General features: G+C 43.0%; 1 protein-coding gene across 5 annotated transcripts in view; it reads right to left on the reverse strand.

Moving 5' to 3' along the window:
* Positions 1-4,797: 4,797 nt before the first annotated feature.
* Positions 4,798-27,935, reverse strand: part of LOC120793052 (carbohydrate sulfotransferase 8-like) — a 69,049-nt gene continuing 45,911 nt past the window's right edge. Inside the window, exons 1-4 of one of the 5 annotated variants that reach the window (XR_005707932.1) lie at positions 14,436-14,568; positions 9,508-9,548; positions 5,048-8,718; positions 4,798-4,889 (exon numbers count right to left, since the gene is read on the reverse strand). Coding sequence is in view for 1 of the 5 variants with exons in the window: in XM_040132663.1 (XP_039988597.1) it covers positions 7,621-8,718; positions 9,508-9,548 (1,139 nt within the window). In the remaining 4 variants the exon portion in view is untranslated. Of the gene's footprint in view, positions 4,890-5,047; positions 8,719-9,507; positions 9,549-14,435; positions 14,569-27,935 lie in introns of those variants that run through there. The other 4 variants (XR_005707931.1, XR_005707930.1, XR_005707929.1 and 1 more) reach the window with 4 other exon arrangements.

Genomic DNA, 27,935 nt, shown 5'->3' on the forward strand with positions numbered 1-27,935 from the left:
ATTCAGGTGATATCAGAAAAAGGAGAACATTCAATGATCTGTTTTTTGGATCGTTGATTTTGTTTGATATTGATCATTTCAACAGTTGTTGAAATGAATCGGTGTGAAATGTCGTTTTAAGCCGATTTATTCGCCCTCCCGACAGTCTGGTCCGGGACCTTCGTCGGTACCGATGTTCGGCCCGGACTACCTGGTAATGTCAGGGGTTCGCAGAGCCGGTCTTACACCATCAGGGCCGCCCTGATATCAAACACGCTGGGTGTTTAGGAGTTAAAATCGGGATGACAACAATTATGATTACGTCAGTGATGGAGCAGCTGACTGTGTTGCAAAGCAACGGTAAACATTCCAGCCCTTGAGGCTAACGTTAGCTAGCGTGCTACTGTTGACAGATATTAAGACGGACAGTTAAAATCCCAGCTCCAGTTCTCGATGAGGAACGGACAACCCGTGTTGACGGCGTCTCACCAACCATTTTCTCATCCAGACTCTTTAACCTTTCAGCTTTTGTTTTTTCTGCCTACAAAGTAACGTTACTGACGTTGCAGCGAGTTGTTGGACCAAAGTCTCCATTTTGTTTACAACTGCTTCCCCATGAGATCACGAGGTGGTGCCTTGGTCCCTGATCGGTCCCTCTTTGTTTACCTACAGTGACGTCACACTGTACTCAGGAATTATCTGCCATTTTGTTGGAGGTGCAAACACACACGATAGGAGGAGCCTTTCGGAGCGCGCAAAGATACTGAGTTGATAATCCTCTTTTTTTTGGATGTGCGTCGACATGTCATCCGATTACATTTCCGTGCTCCAGCCAGGTGCTCTAGCGCTATACACTACAGTTCAAACCTTGTGGACATTTACATTTACTTGATATACACTCCTGGTTAGTACATATTGAACTTATCAATATCAACACCGATAACCTGTTGGCTTGCACCTCCAACAAAATGCCCGCGTGTGTGTGTGTGAAAGGACGGTGCGATGATCTTAATATCTTGTAGCGTGTGCAGGTCTGAGATCAGATAATAATATCAACATAAGAACATCTGAAGTTTCTCCTTATGTGCGTGATGCAACCCGATTTCAACATCAGCCAAAACTCCTGCAGCCTGAGTCCGGCTTTAGAGGAACTGACGACGACTCGGACACGTGGGGCAGTGTGGGCCTCCTGCTGTTCCTCCTGTTGTACAAGGGGTTTCCCTGTGATGGTCTGTAATAACAAAGGGGCCAATAGGAAACTAATGTGTGTGTAATTGAGGTCGGTGCCACAGAGACTGTATTTACAGAGACACACTGAACCAGTTCCATGTCTTCGTCTGTGTCGGGGACGGAATATTCAACACACACACACACACACACACACACACACACAGTTAAATCTCCTCCTCCATTTGTTTTTGCCTCCGGCTGCACATGTGTCTCCCTTTACTGAACAAACCAGCAGAAAGACTGGATTTTCTCCTTCCCCTTCTCTAATTAAAGAAACCCTGCAGTTACTTCAATTAGATGAAGAACGAGGGAAACCTGTAATGAATTTAAAGATTTAAATACCTCCTAAACCTGCCCGAGGCCCTGCAGCTCCGTTTGTAATCTATGATTTTCTTTATGCACAGAGAAAGGGAGGAGGACGAGAGGAGGAGAGGAAGAGGAGGAGCGTCCAGGCCCCAGACATCCATCAGTCTGACACCTCAGGAACGTTTCCTTCACTTCAACTTCATGTTTGACGTTTTGATGCCAGAGGCTGAAGCTGCTCTGAGTCACTCTGATGTCCTGATGATGAAGTTGATGATGATGATGATGATGATGATGATGATGATGATGGTGGTGGTGAATAAAGAGGTGGCGGAGCAGACAGCGGTTACCGTGAAGCAAACATGTTAACACTGTTCACATCCAGCAGCTATGAGCATCCTTTCAAACTAAAGAATGTAGAGTCAGAGTGAAATGTATTTGTGGTAACTCTTGGCGTTTGGCGACGTAGCGAACTCTTGAGGGTGGTGCAGAGGCAGTTTAGTCCTTTCGCCAGGACAGTCCACTCAGTATCCACACTGTTTTCCAGTCCAGGAGTCTCGGATGCAGGTATTATAAAACAAGCACGACAGTCTTTTTGGATTTGTGTGTCCAGATTTCAGTCCACATGTGAAAGCCGGTAGACCGCTTCATGTCCACGTAGACCTGCCCAGCTGATTAGACTGTGGCTCCATAATACTGCATCACTAACTGTGATGCTTGTACTTTTGAGTTCTATCAGAGAGCAGGGATGTAGTTCGTTAAAGATTGAGTGAGTTTTTTACATGAGTCTAAATCACAAAGTGGCTCCTTCCACATCCTCTGTTAGAGGCAGCTGACAGTCCTCTGTGGTTTTCACTGAGTAATAAAGAGCTGCGTCATCTGCATACATGTGGAATCTGCACGTTGTCGGCTGTTTCTGAAGGTCATTTACAGTATATACTGCATGTGGACAACAGTCAAGTGCACTGACGGTGAATAAACTGACTCCTTGTGGCTGATTGTATTTATATACCAATTATACAGGATAAATAAACCAGTTACTATGTCTTTATATTTTGATTATACAGATAAATAAAATAGATTGTGTTGTCACAAATTGGATATGAGGAGGAAAGCTCTGCTGGCTTTGTCAAATAAAGTCAAACCCTTTCAACTGAAATCATCTGACAAAGCGGGTTATTAAAATTGAACAGAGCTGACATTTATCTTCCTCCTCTTATCTTCACTCTGATTGTTTCCAGTCCCTCAAAGGTCAGCGCTGCAGACTGTTTGAAACTGGACCACCTGAATTCATGTGTCAATATTCTCTATAGTCGACCTCTGTAAAAGCAAAGCAGACATTTATTAGTTATTATCTGACCAAGCCAGTAGATGGAGATTACAGTCAACAATATTCTCTCATTTTGGGCAACGCCAGAGAAATGAAAGGTCTTCCAACTAGCTACACAAATTAAAACTGGGCTGAATTAGGCGTAAAGTTTTTAGTCATCTAGGTGAACGATATCTCACAGGGATGCAACCACAATAAAGTGCCTGTATTTCAGTTTGAAGCTAAGCCTAACTACACACTGAAGTACACTGACTGAAATGTGTTCAAGCAGTGTTTAGCTGTAATCTTTACATAATGCTCACTGAGACACAGAAGAAGAAATGCATCATTCACAACGTTCTTAGTGACTTGTTTCTCCTAATCCAAACAAAGACAGTAGCTGAAATGAAACATCTTTTTCAGTTACTTTTTTAAAATTCATTTGTTTGCCATTTATCCTTGCCTATATAATCCCCCCCCCCCAACATTACTTTATATTGTCATACCAAATAACAAGTTAATATTTCACTTTTGTTTCACAAAAAGAGCAGGACAAATGTTATTGCCAGATACCTGGATGTGAAAAACCTGTCACAACTTGAGAAAACCTGTTAAAATTGTGTTTATGTTGCAGCAGACAATATGTCTATAATAGACTGCACACAGCCAAGCTTTGCTACAACTGATCCAGTGTCTTAGGACATTTGACATTTATAGGGTGCCTTTGTTTCTGTCCAAAATAATTGTACATTTAAATGTATAATAATAATATACTGTATAATCAGTAGGCTAGATAAAGACATAATAACTGCTTTATTTAGTCCACAGGTACTGTCCCCAACCTCCATGGGACACTGAAGAGGCGCGTCAGCCAAGACAGCCCAACAATGTCCAGAGCCTTCAGCATCTCAGAGCGAATCTCATCCACTCCTGGCGCCCTTCTTAACTACCACAGAGACCTCTGCCAGAGATATGAGTGAGGCTCCCCCCATGTCTTCAAACTCCGCCTCCTCCTCAGAGGACATGTTGGTCGGTTTTAGGAGTTCCTCAAAGTGCTCCTTCCACCGCCCGACGAAGTCCCGGGTTCCAGTTAGCAGTTCTCCTCCCCTGGGCCCAGTCCTGCTTTTTTACTATATATATATATATATATATATATATATATATACACATATACATATACATATACACACACACACACACACACACACACACACACACACGTATATAATATACACATACATTAAGAGATGGGGGTGGTTGGCGGTGGTTCGTCTGACTGACCCTCAGGGGCGTCTAAGACCTCATAAGACAAAGAGACAGGGGTGGTGGTGGGGGGGGGGGGCGGGGGGGGAGACTAGGCTGCACCCCCCGAGGCATGGAGGTGACAGACGCCACATTGAGAGGATTCAGACATGGAGCTGCTGCTGCAGGACACAAACACAAACATCTCTTTGTTCTTAAACTGATCCAGTGTTTGAGTCCATCTATAAACACAGTGACAATACATCCACTCACTTTTAAACCAAGCACTCTGAGGTGTAATTCATATTTGACCAGCTATTTAAATAAAATGATCATAGTTTATCAGCAGTCCTGTGCGGCTGATTTAAGGGTCTCTGAGCAGGCAATAAAATCAATTGTTTGCCGGGAAAACATCAGTACAGATGTGGAGATGCACAAGTTAACAACATTAGCCACACACAGTGTTGCTAGATCGGACTGACAAACAGTCACACGGTAGGAGCCAAGAACACGCCAAATAATCATTAAATCTAAAAAACTGATTTGATTTTAATGACTTCTATTGTAAATTTTTAATCGCTGTAACCGTGGTTTTGATTGAGCCTAATTATACAGATAAAACAGAAGACCACATACACAAACATGCTTCATGTCAGATCAATAATGACCAGAAATGTCCAGAAAAAAATGATCAGAAACAACAGTGAGGACAGGTTCTCTGTAAGTTTGCTCACCTTCCTCTTGGTGGTGCTGTAACTCGCTTTAATAAAATCGCCTTTTCCCACGGGACGCTCATCTCCTCCAACTGTGATTCTTGATGGAAACACTGGAATATTAGAGGACAGACGAAGAGTTTTATTTAGCGATTCAAAGAATCGAGCTGACTAATAAACCTCATATTAGAAAAAAAACAGAAACACGATTCGTCTCAGTCCAGAACTAAAACCATCACGTCTTTGTAATTGGACAAAAACAGACACTGACATTTTTAACAAGACTCTCAGACATTTATTTGGAGTCAGAGAAAGGTTTCAAACAGCCGATGTAATGCATCAGGTGAGATGGCAGTGTTAAGGCTTAGAGGTCACCTTCATGTCAGAGGAACATGTTTCTGTCCAGACGGCAGAGCGGCAGAGACTTCACTCTCAGAAAGGCGGGAAGATGCTCTGTCGTTTCAGTTTGAACAGAAGCTTCCATCTGCCAGTTTGTGGATTCAGTCTCTTATTATTCCTCCTCGTTACAGACGACCAGAACAAATAAACAACAGTCTTTCTGATGAGAATATGACTGACACATCCAGACTACATCCACACTGAGCTACTGAAACATGTGGATTTCTCTTTTTCTTTCCATTTCCGGACTGAAAAAGCATTTTTCACCCCAGAACTGAGCTTTTCCAAAACTCTGAAGTGTAAATGTCTGACTGCAGCTGGGTGTTTCAGTGTGCTCAGGAAAAACTGAGAAATTACTTAACCGTGACATAACGTCAAGAGGAACTTTGTGTTTTTAACTTTGTCTGTGATCAGTCACTTTAAATGTCCACACAGTCAAACACACAGCTGCTGTCATAGACCCGATTCATGTTAGTTTGATGATAAAATCCAGATGTTATCAGCTGGCTCTCCGTCTCAGTCCTCAGCAGATGTTGCTGTGATGCAGTTTTATTGTTTGTTGCTGAACAGAAGAGATTTACCAGTTGTCATGTTGTCCAGGTGTTTGACTGTGGACAGAGTTCTCCACTGAAACCACCTGGAGACTCCATCAGTGCAGAAGATTTAAACACTAGGCAGCTTAATGCAGACGCAGTCTTGGAGAAATGAATGTAAATCAAACTTCACAGAAGTCGTTAGAGCTGCGTGTTGTTCACTTTCAGCTGTGTAATGAAGCTAGAGTCGGGTTAACTGAAGGCTACGACAAAGAAAAGGCAGTAAGATGAAGTTTGGCAGAGTCAGTGAGAGCGAACACGATGAGTCCGCAGACAAAATCATCTCCTTTCAGGTCGTCTCCAACTCCATCAAGAGACGTCGAGCACGTGACGACAGCTTGACTGCTTCAAAATAATCACGAATGTCCTGCTAACCTTGAGGGACGTGATAAAGTTTAACGCCTGTGCACCAACTCTGTCTGTGCACAAGTTTTATTAGGAGACAACATTCAGTCCCAGCGGAATCTCTTCAGGACAGAATGTTAGAGAACACCAGCAAAAAGCATTTCTTTGTCTTAACAGAGCTGGAAGTTTCATGGAGGGGGAGTTCCCTCATGTCAGTTATTTGTTCCCTTTAATTAAATCAATTCAAATCAAAATAGTTCCCCTGAATAATAATTTGTGAGGCATCTTAATGGCCAAGACCTGAACCATGTAACTGCAACACCTCCAGTCCACAGACACGGAAGCAAAGAGAGGCTGTAATTTAATTGAATTTAATGTAATTTACTTTAATCACTGCTGAACTCTGAACTCTCGTGCGGTCTGAGCTCCCGAAGGTCATCTCAGGTTTAGCGAACTGAGAAACTTGATTCTGGGCCTTGAAGCCGTTACACTTTGTGATCTGAGCGTCTGACACATGGAAGAGGTGCACGTCGCCTCCTCTGAGGTCCAGCAGAGATGTTTCTGTGCAGCTCTGCTGGAGCATAATTCACGTCTTATCCAAAGTGTCGATCAGTCGGTCTGCTTCTGTCACCGCCGTGATAAAAGAAAAGTTATCAGCAGCCGCTGGTTTGTTTAAATGAACAGATTCCACTTTCTGTAGAGCTGAAACGATGAGTCCATTAATCGATTAGTTTAATCATCAACTATTTTAATTCATTTTTCAATCCAAACAGTTCCTGGTTCCTTCTTCTCAACTGTGAGGATTCTTCCATTTTGGCTACTTTCGTCTTATGTGACAGTAACCGAATCTCTGAGTTTTGAACTGTTGGTCGGACAAAACAACACATCGGAAGACGTCACCTTGGACTGAGAAACTGTCACGGGCCTTTTCCACTGTTGTCTGAATACAGCGCCACTACTACTGGACTTTTGAGACATTGAAATTCGGTGTTTAAACGATCTGATAACATTAACACATAGTTGGACATTTATTGTCACTGATCAGATGACGTGTGCACTGATATGGAAACATCTGCAGGGAGCTGAAATCAGCTGATAAATCAGTCTAACTGTGTTCTCTCATGTTTTGTAGACCATACATTTAATTAATTATCCAGGAGAACAACTGACAGACGAATCTATCATGAAAACTGTTGCTGGTTTCAGCCCTGCATCTTTGTTTCTGTGGATCAGAACTGGTGTCATTCCTTTGACAGACAGAAAAATAAAACCTGTTGGCTCCTCTTTAAAAGGGTTTGATAAAACAAACAGGTAACACCATCACTATAGTGCATATTTAGAGCCCACCGGAACACCACCTCTGCACGTTCAGTAAGAAAAACATCTGGCCCCAGAAACAGTCTCCGTGACGTGCAGCATTTAAAACACCCTGCAGCCATGTTCCTGTCACAGGTATGGAAGTCAACACCCCGTGATCAGCTCAGAGTTCAAACTGGCCTCTGTCTCCTCAGTGCAGGTCTTTGAAGGGTTTGGGGTAGTTAAACATCAGATAATCCATGTAGTAGAAGTCGAAGGCCTTCTGCCGCTCTGTGGAGTTGAGCTGTGAGAAGTATTTCTGGGTGATTTTGGAGGAAGTCCTCTCAGCCAGAGGGTTCCTGTCTTTGAAATCGGGGAAGGTCAGGTTCCTGGGCGCACCCAGGCTCTGCAACAGGAAGTTGGCTTCTTCTTCCAGACTCTCAAACTTCCCAATGAAGTTGTATCTGAGGAGGCAGGGGTTACACAGCTGACTGACCGGCTCCCAGTGGATGTCCATCCCCACCGGCCGACGCACATCCAGCAGATACTGGACGAACTCCCTGAAGGTGACGCCGGCGCCGGTGCGCAGCGCGGTGCGGCTGGCGTTGGCACGGTATCTGGAGATGATGGGGCGTCCAAACACAGGGTGGTAGTACGAGTTCGGACTCTCAAATTTGTCCCGAAAGGCCGACACCAGACGCTCAAAGGGCTCCCTGACAAACAGCACTTTGGTGTAGGAGCGGAGTCTCTCGGCGATGCCGGCGCGGTCGTAGCTCTCCAGTCGTCGCAGGTGGTTCGCGTAATGTGCCGCGTCATGAGGAATGTCTCGCGTGGAGGTGGCGCTGCCGCCCAGCACCATCAGTACCCGCTTCCAGTTGGAGCAGCCGGCTTTGGGCACCTCACAGTACAGCAGCCGGGACCTGTCCTCCACATAAACCCGTGACACCTGCCGCTGAGAGACCGGCCGCTCGGTGACGCCCGGCTGGTATTTGACACAGACCTCACTCAGCAGGCGGCGGCGGGACCCCTGCGTCCTCGCCAGCTTCAGCTGATGCTTCCGCTGCTGCTCCTCCTCTCCACCACCGGGGGCGCTGGAAGCTGCAACGCTGCTCTTCAGAAGCAGCTTCCTGTGACGTTTGGTGACCGGCTGTTTGGATCCGATTGAAGCGTCATCAAACACTGATGGAGACGAGTTAGAAAACACAGAGAGAGACGGCTGCTGCCGTCTGAGGTCAGAGCCAGAGACCTGGGACACCGCATCAATGGCTTCACTCTGCTCGGCACCAGCTGTGCTGTCGGTCACCACATCCTGTAACACATAGAGATGCTGAGTCAGTCAACGCTGATTCGGGGGTGGGGGGGGGGATCATGAAATGAACAGGAGAGGAAACAGAAAAAACATTTGTGGACTTTTGAATGACTGGATAATTTTATATTTGTGTATAAAGCCATTCCTGGGTTTATAAATTCATGGAACAAAAAAAGTGTAAAAGGCTCTGCTCTTCATAGCTATTTACAGTCCCGCGCTGCAACTTGAGTTGTTAAATCTGGTTTCTCTTCAGGAATCGTAACTATTGCCGCATAATCGGCCTTCTGTCTCCTCAAACAGCTGACGGAGTTTTTCAGAACCTGATGTGTTTTTGTGTTTGAGTTTGGTCTCAGTCATTGTAATTCACATTTGTTTCTACTGAGATAGGTCTTAGGTTGTTTAAAGAAATCTTCACTTGTCTACAGGAAGGAATTTCTCATATCTCACTCAGGGTTTACACCTATCGGAGTGATTTTCACTCTGATAGTACGATGTATTCTTGAGACATACTGGATAGTTTGTCTGCACTCATCATCGCTGCTGCTAGGACACGCTTGAAAAAGAGATTTTTAATCTCTGATGTGTGATTTTTTTCTCGTCATGTGAGTGAAACCGATTGAGATCCTGTCAACAGCGACCATGCGTACAGTCTGCTGTTGTTGTAATGCTGTAACTGTCCACCGGGTGTCGCCGCCGCCCCGTCTCCCAGCAGCAGTGGCGGAGACAGCTTGTTAATGAGTGTGTTGGAGCAGTTGGAAGAGATTCTGGCAGAGCTGCAGCTTGGCTCACCTTCTCCACGGGCCACCTGGGAGCCACCAGCATGTTCTCGCCTGCAGAGAAACACACAGACAGAAAAACAACACGTTCACCAGAGCTAATAACAACACGGCGCAACTGATCCGAGGCCAGCGCGCCCTTCAGCGTGACAAATATGCGTTCAGGACTAAAACGTTAACCTACGGCACAACACTCTGCTGACAGTCAGGCAGCCCATGAGCAAGGCACCGTGGAGGAGTTACACAGCAGACGCTTGTGGTTGAACAACAAGTTTTGTAAGTGTATGAACTCCAGTCCTGTTGGAATTTCTCTGCATGGTAAATGCAACGATTCTGTCTGCTGCAGCTGAACGTTGCCCTGCAGGAAACATGTCTGTGGCATCGAGTTGACATATTGAGGAGAGGCAGCAGCCCTGAAGGCCTGCAGGAGAGACGGAGTGCATCGCAGATGGAGCTTCAGAGACCAGACCTGAGATCGGGTTCTGATTTGTTTTATACTCTTACACTTTACATTTATTTTCATTAGTGGTTCACTGATAATGCTGAGCATTTAGAAACAGTTGCTAACTGGTTTATAAAAAACTGTAATCTGGTTGTGTTGAAGTCTTAATCAATGCTCAGTCTGTGTTCTAGATATTTTACATTATTCCAGCTGTGTTTTACTACGTTGTCGTTCAACATCTGTTCATCCAGCAGCCTCCACTGACGAGTGTCCACAGGTGGAGTTAGAGCTGGTAACAGAGACGCTGATAAACACTGAGATCTGGTCACAGCTGCATTACAAACTGGTCAGGCTGAATGGTGTGTGTGTGTGTGTGTGTGTGTGTATAAACCATTCAGCTCGACTTTATGTGAAGAGCGACCACAGACAGTAAATGTGTAAAGGCCAGTTTCAGCAGCCTGTTTGTTTGACACGCTAACAGGAGCTCAGGTGTGAAAAGCTCACAGGCTAAAGGTCACCTGTAGGTCAAATTAAAGGTGCAACACAGCATTTCTATGGATTCATACATCATTGTGACACCCGAGTGCTCTGAGGAACGGGGTTTATTTCATTTGTTAAATGTACGATATTGACTGTAGGATGCTGTCAACAAACAGCAACACACACTGTGAGCAATGACACCATGGAACCTCTGTCTCAGACCACAGATATCAGAGACCATAAGACCGCATTTCCCACAAACCCCTCTGCTTCCTGCTCTCCTGCTGCTTCAAAAGTGACTTACAAATAAATGGGAGGAAGATATGAACACACCAATCTCAGAGGAGCCCTGGCACTCACAGACTGTGTGAAGCCCTTCACATTAATCTGATGGCTAATTTAACACACTGGTCTCATCTCTGAAAAAACTTCAACAATCTGACACGTTTCTGTATCACTTCCTACACAACTCCGAACTGAATCAGGTCAGATTAGCGTAAAGTCTGCAACTTTTTCAAGGATCGAAGAGTCATGTAATAAACTCGAATCCAGATCAAGAAATCAGATGGAGAAGAAATTGAGAGACGCAGAATGTGAACTCCACATTAGCTTAACTGGTCCATCACTCTCTCCTGTGAGGGTCGTGGAGGTGATTTTCGCTGACAGTTCGCATTTTTCACCCTGACTTTTGTGCAGTATCGTGTTTTTCCATACATGCTCATAATCTAGACAAAAAGATTTGATCCCTTAAAGACACAGTGAGATGAAAACTACTAGTTCTCATCCTGTGTTCCTATGCTAACTGTTCATTTATCATTTACCATTAAAACCTCCTGGCTCAGCGGTGACCAGCTCCTGTTCTCAGTGTAGCCGTGGATGTTCAGACAACCGTCACTGGATCACTGTGATACTGAAGGAAACCTAAAAACATGAAGATTCTGAATGAAGTTCTGCAGCCTCTTTTTCCTCTGGTTTCTACTCGGATTTCTGGAGCTTTATTCCGGAGGGACATCAGGGATAAGGATGTCCTCAGGAAGTGGACGTCACACTGAATCATATCAACGTGTGTTTCATGCATGTGTGTTCAGATCAGAGAAGGAGTTGTGGATCACTGCTGTCGATCCAACTCCTGGCAAACCACAATACCACTCTTCCTGTTGTTTCTACAACACCTGTACAAACCTGTCCCTTTCACCTCACACAGTGTCTTTGACTCACCTCTCTCCTTCTGCTCTGATTTAGCAGACAGATGAAGCAAATTCACATATTCTCTGTCTGAAAACAGAACAGAGTTTTGGTCCTTGAATTTAAAAACAGACACTGGGATGTTCTCGTGATCTGCAGGAGCCTGGTGAGTCCACACTGCCTTAGTAAAGTGCTTCAGAAAGGTCAAATGTTAAGTGACTGTATGAGGTCGTCTTATTTTGAAATAAAGCCTCCTTCCTGTGACGTGTGTGACTTTCTGCTCTCTGGGCAGACTCGACAGTCAGACCAGACAAAGCAAACCACACACTGTTGACAGCACTCAAATGATGCTCCAAATAAGTCTGGCAGCAACACTGAATCTTAAATAGGAAGCACACACACACACACACACACAAGCACACGGACACCCACAACTACAATCAAAAAACAAAGAGATGACTGTAACACACACACATTTTCACACAGTCACACACTAGAGAAAAGTACTCAGGGAAAGTCATGATCGCATCACAACATTTCATCTACACACACTCAGTATACGCCACCAAACACGCACACTCACAAACTCACTCACACACACACACACACACTCACACACACACACACACACACACACACACACACTCTCTGGGGGGGGGTTGGTGTCCTGTTCCAGGCTGGCAGCAGCTCCAGATGGCCTCTCAGCAGCTTCCTGACACTGAAGGTTAGCGGCGTCCTGCGTCCTGCAGCAGCGCCTGGTTATTTATTACCCAGCCTGCACTTCACCACCACACACACACACACACACACACACACACACACAAAGCAAACAGCCGACTAATCCTGAGTCTCAAACCTCCATGTGGCAGCTCTCTGTGCTGCTGAGACAAACCCAACTGGCTCCATGAGGAGATTTTTTCTCCGTACGTCTGCCTGGTAGACTGGTCCCCGACACGTCCAAGAATCACCTGAGCTTCAATCACAGCTACAGAACGAAGCCGACAACTTCACCGTGAAGCTTTCTGTCCCAGTCTGTCCTGGAATCTGTCCTTCATCACCAGCAGGCTACACTACCTCCAATGCCCTTTCAGTTGGTTTCCTGTGAGAATCATTCACACTGGATTCATCAGGCTCCAGCAAACAGATGTCTTATTAAATGTCTGTTATGTGCAGAACATTCAGGTCAGCAGACTTCTCATTGGTCACAGGTGGATGATGCGATTTTTGTAGTTCAACAGAGTGATGAGTCTTCTCTACTCAGACAATCTGGTTCTGTCCTGTCAGTTTCCCTTCACTGAATTATGAAATTTGGATTCATATCAAATCAGTAACTTAAGCTGATCAACGTAACAGCTGTAAACCAGGAAGTTCAGGTAACGAACACCTGTTATTCTGATGTGGCAGATACATCGCGCTGGTCCAGACTGAAACATCTCAACAGCCGTTTCCCTCAGGACGAACTGGAATAACTCTGGTTATCCTCTGACTTTTCCTCTAGCGCCACCATCAGGTCCCATTTGTAGCTCGATAATTTGTGGCCTCATTTGTAGCTCTGAGCCAGCTTTAATAACAGAAAGCGACTGGAGACGTTTATCAGCTCAGATCTTCTCTCATCTGGACTGAAGCAGCTCAACAGTCGGAGGACAATGTTGGCAGAGGCTTTAGGAAGGGGGGGGTCCACCATCCCCAGTGGAAATTACACCTTTTCACTTTTGTGTTCATTCAACATAGTTAGAGATGTCGGGGCTTGTTTTCCTCTCGGAGGAGAAGACGTTGGTGTTCAGTGAATTAACCACGCTCAACCAGCGCTCTGTGACGTTTCCCTTTTAATCTACCTGACGAGAGGAGAGTGAAGTCTCCTCCTGTAAATAATCTTTAGAAGTAACATGTTGTCTCACAACCTTTAGCGTTTCATCAGTGTCTGTATTCTGTCTTACACCTTGTAGAGTTTTAAATGTAATGACCTCTGGCATGGACAGTAAACAGAATGAGGTAAATGTAACCTGGGAGTAGTGAACAGAGTCTCTGTCTGCTCTCCTTTAGAAAAGAGCTTCATGTGTTAAACCTGTTATTATAAATCCTCCCGTACATCCGTCACATCACTGCAGCAGCTGCAGGTTTAAATCTTTCCTCCACACAATCAGCTGCTCTGCTGCTGTTGCCGCAGCTGTCACGCAACTGACGAGACCCAAAGTTTACGCCTCTGTTTAGGAAACACCTGCCCGCCGCCAGCCCCCCGCTGCACACAAACACACAAAAACTAAGCACGACCCGCTTCAAAGGCTGCACTGAGCCAGGAGCTTCAAACTCTGCAGCGGCTTTCAAACACACACATACATGCAGACATGTCGGATCCTCTCTTTTTATTACAAACATCCTGTTTATCTCAAATGTTGCCAGAGCAGCAGTTTCAAAACATTTTTCATAATCAAACAGCCTGCAAACATGATATTACACAGTCAGCAGTGTCCATGAGGAATTATTTTAAACAAAATGAACTCCTGGGTTTGAAAACATCACCTACAGTAAACTTCTTCACTTTGTCATAAATCTAAGTAAACTAAAGTAAAACTGCTCCAAAATGAAAAATGTGGGTAGTTACTGAAATTCTGTAAGAACCAGTGTGAAATCTGGATCAAAGAGCACCACGCTGCTATGACACTGGTTTTTACTCATTTCCACTGCAGACTTGACGCTCTGAAATCGTTCCAACACTTTACTAATTGATTGAAAACCAGTGGCTGTCATACTGTACATCCAAAATCTGAAACTTGAAAGTGGTCAGCAAACTGTAATGTGTAGACAGTAATGTAAGGACAAAGCTGGCAACTTACTGACTCAAACCAGCACCGACTGTCTCCTGTCGTGATGCATCTGGTTCCTCTGAGCCTCAGAGCTCCACTGTTGTACAGAAACTACTGAAACACATGGGTGAGTCACACTGTTGCTCTGGGTCACGTGGTCCTACATCACCACAAACACACTGTAGTTTATCTTGACTCAGTCTCTCACACACACACACACACACACACACACACACACACACACACACACACACACACACACACACACACACACACACACACACACACACACACACACACACACACCGTCCCGCTGCCACTAACACTCACTACAGCACCACATGTGGATTAATCCGCGGCTGAAAATAGTCCCCAACAAAGTCACTGTTTCCTCCTGTTTTTTCAATAAAAACTACACTGAGCAGCCGTTTTATGAAATTACAGAGCTGAGAGTCACAGACAGAGGAAGGAAGGTGTTGAGAGACAGAGTCTAAACGTGAGATTTGCTTATGATAAGAAAATTACAGAATAACAACAGACCGATCCTTTAAACAGACATAACTTCCAGAAAGACTGGTCTATTATAGAGCTACTAAGCATATCAGATACAGTGTGTGTGTGTGTGTGTGTGTGTGTGTGTGTGTGTGTGTGAGTGTGTGAGAGAGAGAGAGAGAGAGAGAGTGTTAATGTGTGTTTACTGGTCCACTGTGTAGTTTGTTTGATAAAGCTGAGCTAAGCTTGTCATCAGCTTTTCTGAAATACTGTATTGACAAAACGGTTTATACACGTTAAACGAAGCTCAACTTAAAGTACGACTGCAGGTCTGCTGAATAAGAGTCACACAGTTGAACACAACACGTTCAGCGTGAGGGTGTTTCCTCGAGTTTTTACACAATGTATTTAAAGTTTGTACAAGCAAAGGATGATGGTTTATGAACGTCTCCAGTTAAGAACCAATGTGTAGCTACAGTCTCAGTCACTTCACACCTGGATGAATCTGGATCAGCTGATATCCTGAACCTGGGTATCAGAATTGTTTTGGAGGAGAAAAGGTCAGACTTTTTAATCTCTAGTCGTGTTCAAACAGGAGTGGAACAAACTAACTGCTGACACAAAGTTTGAAGAACTAAAATATCTTTGTGTGCTGGAGTTTTACATTTTAAGAGCCTCAACAACTAAAGGAGTCAAAGCAGGAAACACAGACCCAAGACAAATGTGGTGTCCACATACTTCTGGTCGAATAGTGTATATTCTCCTCCGTCTGCCTCCTCTCTACATAATCAGACTCACAGGAACATGTACAATCCAATACTAAACCCTCCTCTTTCAGCTTCGTGTTCTCACTGGAAACACTAAACAACTGACTTCCTGTTGTTGAAAACGTCACATTTCTCCTGGAGCATGCAATTACAGAACCAAGGTGCTCATTTGTTTTGTTAAATCGACAAACAGCCAGAAGCTGCAGTTTTACCTCCGCAGTGAACCGAGCATCAAACCTCAGACGGTCCAGAGTCAGTTACCTGAAACACTCCTCTGTACATGGAGCAGTGTAGCAGAGAAGCACCACAGATCGGCCGGCGGGACCAGCCTCTTTTCTCTCTACAGAGGCTAAAGGAGACGGCGGTGAGTGTGAACAGTGTATATGTAACCACAGTATGTCAGCTTTACTGAGATGAAAATCAACAGTGATCACCTTTAAGCTTTAAACACAGTCACATCTGGAACGGAATCAGCACATAAAGCAGTTTTATGGAGATTAACGAGATCTGCTCACACCCGAGTCTGAATTCAGCTCTGCTCTGCAGGTGAATCCCGGTGGCAGGTGGAAGTAAACCAGCCCCCGTCACTGTGGTGGCTCTTCACTGTAAACCTGTTACTAACACTGTGATGAGTGCGCTCTAACCAAATCTGTCCAAGACGTCCTGTTGACTGCAGCACGTCGAAAATACAGTCATCGAATGTCGTTAAAATTAAGGTTAGAATTTACAATACTTCAACTTCTCTGTTAAATCAAGTCCAGTTTCAACAGGCAGTTTTCTGCTCTGTGCTATTATCAGTCCTCTGCTCCATCAAATCAGGTTTTTCCAGCAGATGATCAGAAACCTGGATATTGTAAGAACCATGTAAAAAGGGAGATGAATAACCGGGCCCCACGTTAACATCATATCCTGAATATGATAAAACCAGGATTAAGACTCAACACAAACAAGGCAGGACGTCAGGATCTGTGGTGTCGTATTTTATATGTCATGAAAGTGAACACAGTCTCTGTTCAGCAGACATGCAGCTTTTGTCTCTGATATGAGCCCGTACTAATTACACGGTACATTAACCAACGGGCTGCTGAAGCTTCCGTGAATCCACTGATTCTCAAAGATGTACATGATGAAAATCCACCACAAACACTCAAACTTCCCTCCTCAATCACTGTTCAGTGCTTTGAAGTACTCCTCTCCACAGTTTCAGGTCAGGTCTCCAAGGTTCGAGTTCAGCTTTTTAATGTCGGAAGCTGAGCGAGGTGTCAAAACTGCCAGAAAATCCTCTTGAGCAGCTTACTATAATCCCACAGGGATTAATACACCTAGCAAAGGCCCCCGATCTTTAAAGTCTTAATCCTTGAACCAAACATAAATCTTACAAACGCTTGCAAGATCTTGTTAAGATACGAGCTCTGTGTTGTACTGAGAAACACAAGCAACCCCCAAACATTCGCTTTACCGTCTTCAGCTATGCTCGGCCGGCCTCAGATCTGCTGAGCTCGGCCTCTGCGCTTCGCTGCGTTTTTATCAGCGGGTGGAAATAAAGAGGTCTTTAGTGATATTACAGAGCAGAGAGATGAATCCTCTGCATGTCCTCAGCAGCTCGATAGCTCTCCGCCTCATCACACAGTCAGATTTAACCTTAGGGGAGGCTTTTGTTTCCACTGCTGCGAGGATTTTAAACTCCACAGCCAGATTAAACTGTGACAAATATTCAAATCTTTAGTAGAGGTTTTGTATTAGTGCGTTCTGCAGATTACATGGCAGAGTTTAAAGGATCAATCCTCTGAAATGTTTTTAGGGGGTCGTCCTGGAGGTTTAGCGGAGGTCACAATAACCCTCTCAAGGCAATGGAAAAATCTGTTCAGTACAGAAACCTCATGTCATACTGTTGATTTGATGCAAATTTCAACAGGGGTTGTCATTTTCAGTAGACAGTCTCAACTATCTGAAAAATCTAACCTGATTAAGTCACTGATTTGAGTTGGAAATTTAGGCAACAAAATCAGAAAAATGTGATATTCAGGCTGCAAAGAATGATTGTCATTCCCCACTGATTGTTGGAACTATCAAATGTGAGAAAATAGTGAAAAATACCCATGAAAACTTCCCAAGTTGACTGATGAAACAAAGCTAATGTGAGTTAGTATAGGCAGCCCAACATGGGTCTGCTGCTACCCTCCTGTCACTGCAACACATATCCAACGCACCCTCTTAATCTCAGCGGTGTATTTATGCAGTGACGTGTATAGGTAGTGGACAGTGGCTTTTTACAGCTGTTTCTGTGAAAACATCTGCCCGCTGCGGCCGAAAACGACGCTATGAGAGCGGTGAGAGTGAAGCAGAGCAGTGAACAGAGAAACAATGAGCCGAAACTCACTGGAAAGCTGCCTCAAGCCGAGGGCTATAGCTCAATACCAGAGACTCCTTTCACAATGTTTTCACATTGTCATTTATATAATGGCGCAAAAATATCCATTATCGCTGCTTTAAATTCCACACACAGTGCCCGGTCTCCTGGTGACACTGAAGCCGCTTCGTCCTGTCTGAGGCCTTTAGTTTATTACATCTGCACAGAGAAAGTGTTACAGGACGACTTCTCTCAACCAGCTCGCTCTGAAAACCTTTCAAGTCACGCTGAGACGCCTTCAAATATTCATAACCTGAACATCAATAAAAGATGGACAGAGAGGAGAGGGATGGGGAGAGGTGAGGTAGTCTAAAGCTCCCCAGCCACTCAGGAGAATTTCCACTGCCAAAACTAATTCACCAAAACACCTCCCTCACCCCCCACACCAACCCCACAGGTTTATCTCTAACAGTCTGTTGTCAGCTCAGACCGTCACGTTAGCAGTCGGGCCTCAGTCTGAGGAAATGTTGTGTAGACTGTGATCCGGCCCACATTATACTGCTCTGTCTGTCTGTCGACATGTTCTCTGGATAATGTGCTGAGGTTCGGTACCGGCACCAGAGAGTTGACACTAGTACTAACTGCAGGCAATGAGTATTAAAACTGCAAAATGTCAGAGCTTTGTTAACTGGAGGATATTTGCTGATCGGTGTTAATTTCGTCTTGAAAATATAACTGCGTGTAACTGTAAGTGCTGGTAAAATTGTCTATCCTGCAGGTGGGAGGACACAGAAAAAAGAGAGGAAAAAGAAAACAAAAGAAAATAATCAAGTGAAATATGCCTTGTAGTTCAGGTGGAGTGTAACAGCAAGTCCTAGATTTTCCACTGATTTCGTTCCTGAGTCTAGGAGACAGAATTACCGGATTTTCTCTCTAAAGACAAAAACAACTTCTGTTGTTGTGTCGTCATATTCAATTGCAGACACAAGGCATCTGTTGCAGTCTAACTCAGCTGCAAATGCACTGGATATTAACACATGCACTAAAAATGGTTACAACATAAACTAAACTACATTATGAATGTGTCTGTTGAAGAACAGACGTTTCCTGTGGACACTGAAACCACGACGGAGGTGGAGAACCACTGGTTTTACACACCAGCACCTGACAGCCTCGCACAAATTTTGAAGTATTATTTTGAAGGTTAATGGAGTTCTCCTTCGTTGAGCTTCAGAGCTGCAGTCTCAAACATGATAAAGCAATTATTTCAATACAGCGTTTCAAAAACGTCTTCTGACAAAAAGAGCAGAACAATTCTAAAATTTGGTTTCGCAAACACTGAATGGAGTCTGTGCCTGGTAACTAACTGTGAATGTCAATGTGAAAACTTCTGCTTTCACATGGAAGAAGACCTGCCACTCAGGTTTGTGAGAGGAAAGGAAATTTACTCAAGTACCGTACTTAAGTACAGTTTTGAGGAATTTGCACTTTACTCGAGCAATCCCATTTGCTGCTGCTTTATACTTGTACTCCACCACATTTCAGAGGGAAATATTGATCTTTTGACTGTTCGGCATTGATCTGACAGCTGTAGTTATTCGGCAGATTTAGACTACTAACACAAAATGTAATCAACAGATAAATTATGAGGTATTATTATAGATTCAACTACCCAGCAGTACGTAAAATAGCTCAAATGACCAGCTTTACCAGCTGAAGTGATGAACACATTAATACATTGATAATTATATGCCAATAATATAATAAACATTATTCTGAAAGAGTTCATTCTGCACAAGTACTTTTACTTTTTGTACTTTTAAGTATATTTTGATGCCGATAGTTTTCGTCTTTTACTCAAGTGAAATGAACTTGAACGCAGGATTTTTACTTGCAACGGAGTATTTTGACACTGTAGTATTAGTACTTTTACTGAAGTAAACATCTGAATACTTCTTCCACCGTTGCTGCCGCTGTTTCGGGTTTTGTTATGCAAGAACTGAAATGTGAGTGAAAACGTGTGGATGGAAACAGGTTTCATGATAACATAGAACGAAACGAAAGCTCTCTCTCCAAAATGTTTTCATCCAGAGCTCCACAGACGCCGACTCATACTGAAGGTCCAGTCCTCCGACCAGGTCTGCAGTGTTTGCTTTAGTCTGAGTCTGTATGTTCTGTTCAGGATGTCCGGTCCTGACAGAGCTGAGGCTCCTCGCTGCGTCACCTCCTTCACTGTCCACACGTCAGCTACAGCGTCTCTGCCGCTGAATTCATCCACAGTTTGATCTGTATAAACCCCCCACAGCGCCCCACCGTCTCCAGTTCCTGACCCACAGACTCCACTGACTGACTTTGAAATCTGGACTAAGGCTATTTGCTGTTATTCCTTCAAAGTGACTGATTATAACTAAAACCTGTTCTCTACATCACAGACTCGTGGATAAGGTCACTGAGCCAATCAACAGCTTCATGTTGAGTTTGATGTTTGACATTTGATTAGTTCAAAGAAAGATTATTAGCTGACTCGTGGACTGACCTCATGTTAGTTCAGATTAGTTTATTAGTCAAATTCGCAGATAATATGAACTAAACCAGTGGATGATCTGTCGGTGGTCAGTCCACTAAAATATCCGTTGGATGGACTGTGATGAAATGTGGTTCAGAAGTTCATGTTCCCCTCAGGATGAACTGGAATCCCTCTGCTGATCCTCATCCAGTTAAACAGTAATGCATGAGTGCAAATGTTCTTAAGTGATTTTATTAGCTTATACTTCTGTTTTTGTACGACATTTTAAGGTTCTCCTTCTTCTGGCTATATATATTGTTGACATATTTCAGTGTGTTGTTGATATTTTTTTATATATTGCTTCTGTACGTCGACTCTTTGGACGCTTTTCGAATACATTTTGTAGCTTGGAGTCAGTGTGAGCTGTTTTCACCTACGATCCTAGAAATTATTTTTATATCCAACTAATTCGCAGCAGCAAAGAAGTTTTTAAAGGAAATGTAGCTGCGACTGGAATATTTTTATTTATTAAAGAGGAAATGTTGTTAATTTATGTATTTGGCAAGTCGCAAATACATTGTTGATGAACGTCTCAGTAAAATATTCACAGACAACGTGTTTGTTTTCCACCAAAATATCTGATCCTGCAGCGCAACATTCACCTGTAGCATTCGGATTCATGGTAACTCTCCTCCCTGTTTTTTTATGTCCTGCTATGCAACAAGCTTCGGTGTGGCTTCGCTCTGATTCTCAGAGCAATCATCCACAGGTTTACCTAAGCAGACGAATCCTCCCCGCTGTTTTATTCATCAGGTTATTTTCTGCAGCAGCGTGTCTCTGCGTTGGCTTCAGGTTGCTTGTCATCGCCTTGAACTGGCGCAGACTCGTCCAAAACCGCATGAATAACACAGGAGCCCCATGAATAATACAGGCAGCAGCTGTGTGTGTGTGTGTTCTGAGCCTGACGCACACTCACCACATTCCCAACATATTGTATCTGAAGACAAACAGAAGGACGGAGAGTTGCAATAACAGACCGTAACAATCCTACTGAAGCTCACTGCTCACACATGAAAATAACAGGTCGTGATGCATCTGGAAAAGGTCCTGGAAAAGCAAGTAACATTAGTTTCACAAGTCTGGAAGTGCATGTATAAAGAAAAGCTGTTTTCATTACTGATTCATCTGCTAAATGTTTTGTTTTTGATAAACTGATCAAACATTTGAAAAGGAGACGTTTCCCAGAGTCCAGTGTGACCTAAAGTTTGTTATGATAGAGGACAAAGAAATCCAGCAAATACTCTCCTTCAGGACCAGAACAGAAGCAGCAACCTCTGAATTTTAAGTATTTTTGCTAAAAAATGACTAACGATTAATTGATTATCAAAATAGTTGCTGATTAATTTTCTTCTGATCGACTAATCACTTGTTAACTAATCATTTCAGCTCTACGGTGTCTCTAATGCTTGGAAGTTCAAGTAAAGTTTGTTATATTGTGATATTTGATCAAAAATAGTGTAACTGTACAACAACTGTTTCCCTTTTGCTTCTTCGTATTTTTGGAGGTTTCTGAGGCACTGGTGTAGGACTCAGCTGGAAACAGCCAATATATTGATAATCAATTACTTGTTTCAGTGATTTTTTTAAACAAAAATGCCAAATATTTGCTGCTTCCAGCTTCTCTAGTGTGATAATCTACAGCTTTTCCTTCGTTTTATGTGATGGTAAACTGATCTCTTTGGCTCTTTTTGGACTGTTGCTCGTACAAAAAAACCTAATCAGAAGACGTCACCTTGGACTCTTTGGACCTTGGAACTTTTTTCGCAATTTTCTGACATTTTACAGATGAAACGATCAACTGATAACAAAAACAACCGTTAGTTATAGCCCCAGATGTGTCCACTGCACACAAATTCTAACGGCAATTTTAATGGGAACAAGTATTTTAAATGACAGCATGCAGAGTAAAGTCACTTAACACAGCGAGATGTTGATCAACAGTGTGGCGCTACACAGCGGTGAAATAAAATGAAAAGATGTAAATGAAAGGAAGAGACGGAGCGACTCACAGCTGTGAACAAAGTGAAGTAAAAAGTGTGCAGCCATTCTGACAACAGCTCAGAGAATAAAACCAGATATATATAGAAAGAAATGCTTAGAAGTGAAGAAATGTTTTATCCTGTTTGACACCGAGCGCATTGGTTTATTAGTAGTAGTGCTGTTCCCACAACCACTGTATGTACTGGTGATATACAGGAAATGTCCAGTGCAACATGACAGAGGCTTGTTCTGTCACTGAAATGTATAAATAGGATTTATGTTCACACCAGACAGGCAGTCATGATGTTAGTGTGATGTATATACAAACAATCTTTGTCCTTGTGGCTTGTATTGTGGTACTGAAATGCCTTGGTTGTATCATCTAGCCCGTGTGCACTTTTTTCCCTGTGTTTGTTCCTGTAGTTGCTTGAGAGTGTGTGCTCTGTCCTGGAAGGATCCTAGAGTGTCAGCCCTTTTGTGGATTTGTGGATTCGGGTCTGAAGCGGTCAGGATTTTCTCCTGTGTTTTCCTCAGGCACTTTGGTTCAGTAAATGTCTTTCTCTCTGTCTGTTCCATCTCAGGTTAGTCAGCACTTTGTCAACAGACTGTTTCTTTTTGTTTGTTGTTTTGGCTTCGGTTTATTGTCACTTTGGTGATAAATAGTTTCACGTTAATTACAGTTCAGTGTTCAGACTTTAGTTTGGGGACTGGGGAGGGAACAGATTCATGTTATTAATACTAAATTTAAACAAATAAAATGTGATGTATCTTTATAGATTAAGCCACCCAGCAGTTTAAAATCAGATCCACCCTTAACAGCATCAACAGTAAAGTGATGAACTCATTTATGCATCAAAAATTATAATCCAATAATAGAATATATATTATACAAAATGACTACTTTCACTTTTGGTACCTTAGGTACCTTTGGTACCTTGGTGCTGCGTGGATGAAACTGTTTTAATTTCATTTCATTCACAAAGCTCAATAAAGGATTAAGATCATACTGGAATAAACCCTGAACAAAAGTCTAGAAAATATGGAAGAACTAAGACACTACAGTGTGTACAGTGAAGAGACAGCACGTACTGACAGTACTGTACGCTGCTGTTCACACGTCTGATATACAGATCCTCAACTTACACCCTGTTATATAAGAGACACTGGCTAATTAGTGCCAGTGTCATATCTTCTCTAATTAAAGGGGATTACTCAAAGATTAACACATCCAGAGAAACGGGATGAAAGAGGAGATGACAATATTGAAAACCAGAGCAGTGAGGTGAGCATCTAAAAATACACCTGGATATAAAATTAACAGACGTGTTCACTGATGTTGAGACTAAAACAAACTCCTCACACACATTTTTTTTTTTTTGTAAAAACTCTTGAGGAAATAACATGATATAAACTGAACGTGGGCCTTAGGGGTGAGAAATATAATTACACCTGCAGGAAACCTTTACCTGAGCTGCTATCCAGATACATGTCAACTTAAGGATTACAGACACTCATCTGAGATCTGAGGTTATTCAAACACCCACATAATCTCATCTGTTTGTGTGTATGTGTAGACCAGAGGTGGTTGATAACGAGTAACATTAACTCAGTTAGATGGACTCAGAGGTGCAGAGGTGTATACACAGGTATAAACACCTTTGGTCGGGGAGATTTACTGCACACCTACCCAGGGACCATTGTTTTCAGTAATAGTAGTGTGAGGGATTACAATGTGTTACTAATCCTAGTAACTCTCTGGGAGTTTGGATTGATACCAGTTTGGTCTCTGTGTCAATGGAAATACTGGTCCGGGACCAGTGTTGTCGTCTTATTTAAATGTAGTGTGTTGTTGGCTGATGTGGCGGATGTCGGCCACAGGTACGCAACCGGTGCACGCATATAATCAGGAGTCACCTGTGTGACCAACCTTCTGCAGAGCTTTGTGCAGTCACCAAGGATATATGCTAAGCTAGCTGCTCATGGTCAGTAAATCCTCCAAACTGTAGCTGCTGCCTGTTAAAATTCATTGTGTGTTTTTCTGTTTCTACATGTGTTAAATAGAAAAGATGTGACGTGTGTGTGTGTTAGTGTGTGTGTGGAGGATTTAAAGCCCTTAAAGGCTCTCCTAACAGCTGAGTAAAGAAATTAGACTAATGAGTAACGCATTAATTTTGCTGCTAAGTAAGTAGTAAAGTCATGTGATTACTTTTTCAATGAGAAATGAGTAACTGATTACAGTTTCCAACACTGGGGGTGCTTGGAGAAACTCGGTCAATACAATGAAGTCAAACCAAATGCTGTGCAACATTCATGTGTTTTATATGAACCTGAGTGACCACATTCGTTTTTATCTAATAGTTATTAACAATATTGGACACCACTTTTAAAAGAAATTACAAACCTAAATAACAGCATACCGTTTGTCTCAACAGCTACACTGAAGGAGATGGGGAGGGAGACATGTGACCTATGACCACTTCATCATGGTTTCTAATGATGCAGAGAAATGAGGATTCAGCCGTATCATACAGGAGACGAGTGCATTACACAGAGACACACGTCAGTTTGTCCAGTCTGCAGGGTGGTTCGTACACTTCACTCATAAACCTGATAAATATATTTAAATCTGCTACTGTACATCAGGCTTTATGATCAAAGAAACACAATTATTACACTACCAAACCTCCAAATTTCCATAGCTGATCTGTTTTATAATCAAGAGCTATAACTAAATCACATATTCTATACTACATTTTTTTATTTGACCTTTATTTAATCAGCTAAATCCCACTGAGGTTAGCACTGTAACATCTTTTCAAGGGAGACCTGGTCAGGGCAGCAGCCTTAAAGTTTCAGAGAGGACCACCCAACACCAGGCACACAAATAGAACACCACTCAAAACCAGGTGGCGTATAAAGCCTTAAATAAGCTATGAAGGTACAAAACAACTGTCAATGTTAAAAAGCTAAAATCAGCTAAAAACAGAGACAATTAGTAAAAGGAATCATTCACCACAGTGGCCTTGAATTCAGTCTGCGACACCAAGCTCATCCATCTAAATTTCCCTCTGCAGTTGATTCCAAGAGTCTGCAGCAGGTTTTTCTTTCCATCCCTGTCTGTTGCAGGGACCAACTGCAGATCTCTGTCCTGTGATCTAAGATTAAAGAAATGGCCTGTAAGTCTGACCTCTGAACCCCATCTGAGTGGATGATCCGTGCTCTGACCTCGTTGGTTACTCTGAGACTTAGAAAAGCGGCTGTGCCGACCGGCTGTGAATCATATCACTTTGCAGGACGTATCATAAAAACACTGAAACATATCAATGATTAATGGATAAAACACCAAAATAAAACCTCTATCCTGCCACAAACACTGGTGTACTACACATACACAACAGGTCAGATGACTTCATACCAGTGCATCTCCCTATATTAAATCTGTTTTATTTAAAATGTCATCACTTATTTTTAGAAAATTCTTGAAGCAAGGGAAGCCGGGAAAGAAAACTGGACTTATTTCACCCCTGGTCCTTGATCCAAGATAAATCCTGAAGGCTGAATATGAGACAAAATAAATCCTACGGGGACATTTTTTACAGTGTACAGAGACTTGACTGGAGAGAGAGATAAAAAGCTCTAATGAGACTTCAGAGGATGACGCCACGGAAAAACCACGTCACTCTGCAGATTTACTGCTGGACGATCAGAGTTCATCGACCTCTTCAGCTAATGAGGAGATTTCCGATGTAAAACAAGTGGACTGGGTCTGAAGAACAAAGCCAGGACGACCGTATGAGTGTCTTATCTTCCGTATCATCATGAGTCACAGCGCATCACGTCATGCCTCCATTTTCCAGCTCCATGAGGTCGTATTAGTGAAATATTGTTGTGGGTCGTACACAGTCTGTCCTGGCTGGAAGCTTTAGTCAGGAATCTGCTGGTAAAGGACTGACACCAAATGAATTCCCGCTGCATTAAAGATGACTCATTAAAGGACCATTACCAGAAGCAAGTAACTATTTTATGGTTTGGTGTTATTAATCTGAGTTTAAAGGTTTGATTCACCCAAATAAACAGAACAACATATTTTTCTCTGTTTACCTTCAGTTGTGTCTAACCCTGCAGCCAGAATGGAGTTTACTCGTTGTGGTTTGCAGATTAATGTCTACACTTCATAACAGCAGAGGTAAATAAATTTCATCTGTGTTGCCAACCCCACTGAAAAAACATCTTCCCAGAAACAATCCTGCCATAAACAAAACCGACATCTGAAGACATCACTTTGGGGCCTGTGAAGTTTGGATTTTCTGACATTTTATCGAGCGATCGATTGAAAAAATAATAGACAGAATAACTGATAAAATGAAAAAAATCATTAGTTACAGCCCTGAATCAAATTTCGTCACAATCCATCCAATAGTTGAGATATTTCAATCTGAATCCAAGTGAAGACTGACATTAACATCGGTAGAGCCACGCTACCAACATGAATCAAATTAAATCAAGTTTATATATATAGCATGTTTAAAACAACCGTAGTTGACCAAAGTGCTGTACACATTTTACTTACAGGCTCAACAACTAGCAAGTGAAACCACACAAATAGTAAAAGCAAAAAAAATGATAAAAATAATGAATGGCAATGATAAGACCCAAGGCAATAAAAAAATGAAAAAAATGTAGGACAGAAAACAGAATGAAACTTGTAAGATAAATTTAAAAAATAACTTGGTACAGAAAGCAGTGGTGCTCCTGGTTTTCGATCAGCCTAAAAGGTAACATGTCACTCCGCTGCTCATTGACCTCCACTGGCTACCTATGGCCAAAAATTCAAGTCACTAATGCTTGATAACAGAGTGACTTCTGGGTCTGCATCCATCTACCCGAACTCAGTCATACAGGCTTATGTTCCTTCTCAGCCACTGCGTTCCTCCATGGAACGTGATCTGGCATTGCCATCCCTGCACACAAGGCAGCCAAAGTCCAGACTCTTGTTGTTTGTGGTTCGCCGATGGTGGAACAAGCTGCCAAATGTTACCAGAGCAGGGGCGTCCCTCTCTATCTTCAAGTATCTCTTAAAGACTCATGTCTTCCGAGACCACCTCTTCTCCTAACACCTCTAACAACCCTAACACACCTAAGTAGCGCTTACATTGCAATGTCGGTGCGCTTCTTTACCTGATCTCCTTGAACTTTGTCTAATTGAACAGATTTAGTACTCACTATCAAAGTCTCCAATTGCACTGAAGCTTTAGTGTTGTCCCTCACTTGTAAGTCGCTTTGGATAAACGCCTTTGCCAAATGAGTAAATGTAAATTCAACTTGTGTCTTGATATTTGTCTTAAAAGTGTCAATGGGGAACGTTTGATTGAAAG

Source organism: Xiphias gladius, chromosome 8 (assembly GCF_016859285.1).
Source record: "Xiphias gladius isolate SHS-SW01 ecotype Sanya breed wild chromosome 8, ASM1685928v1, whole genome shotgun sequence".
NCBI lineage: Eukaryota > Metazoa > Chordata > Actinopteri > Istiophoriformes > Xiphiidae > Xiphias > Xiphias gladius.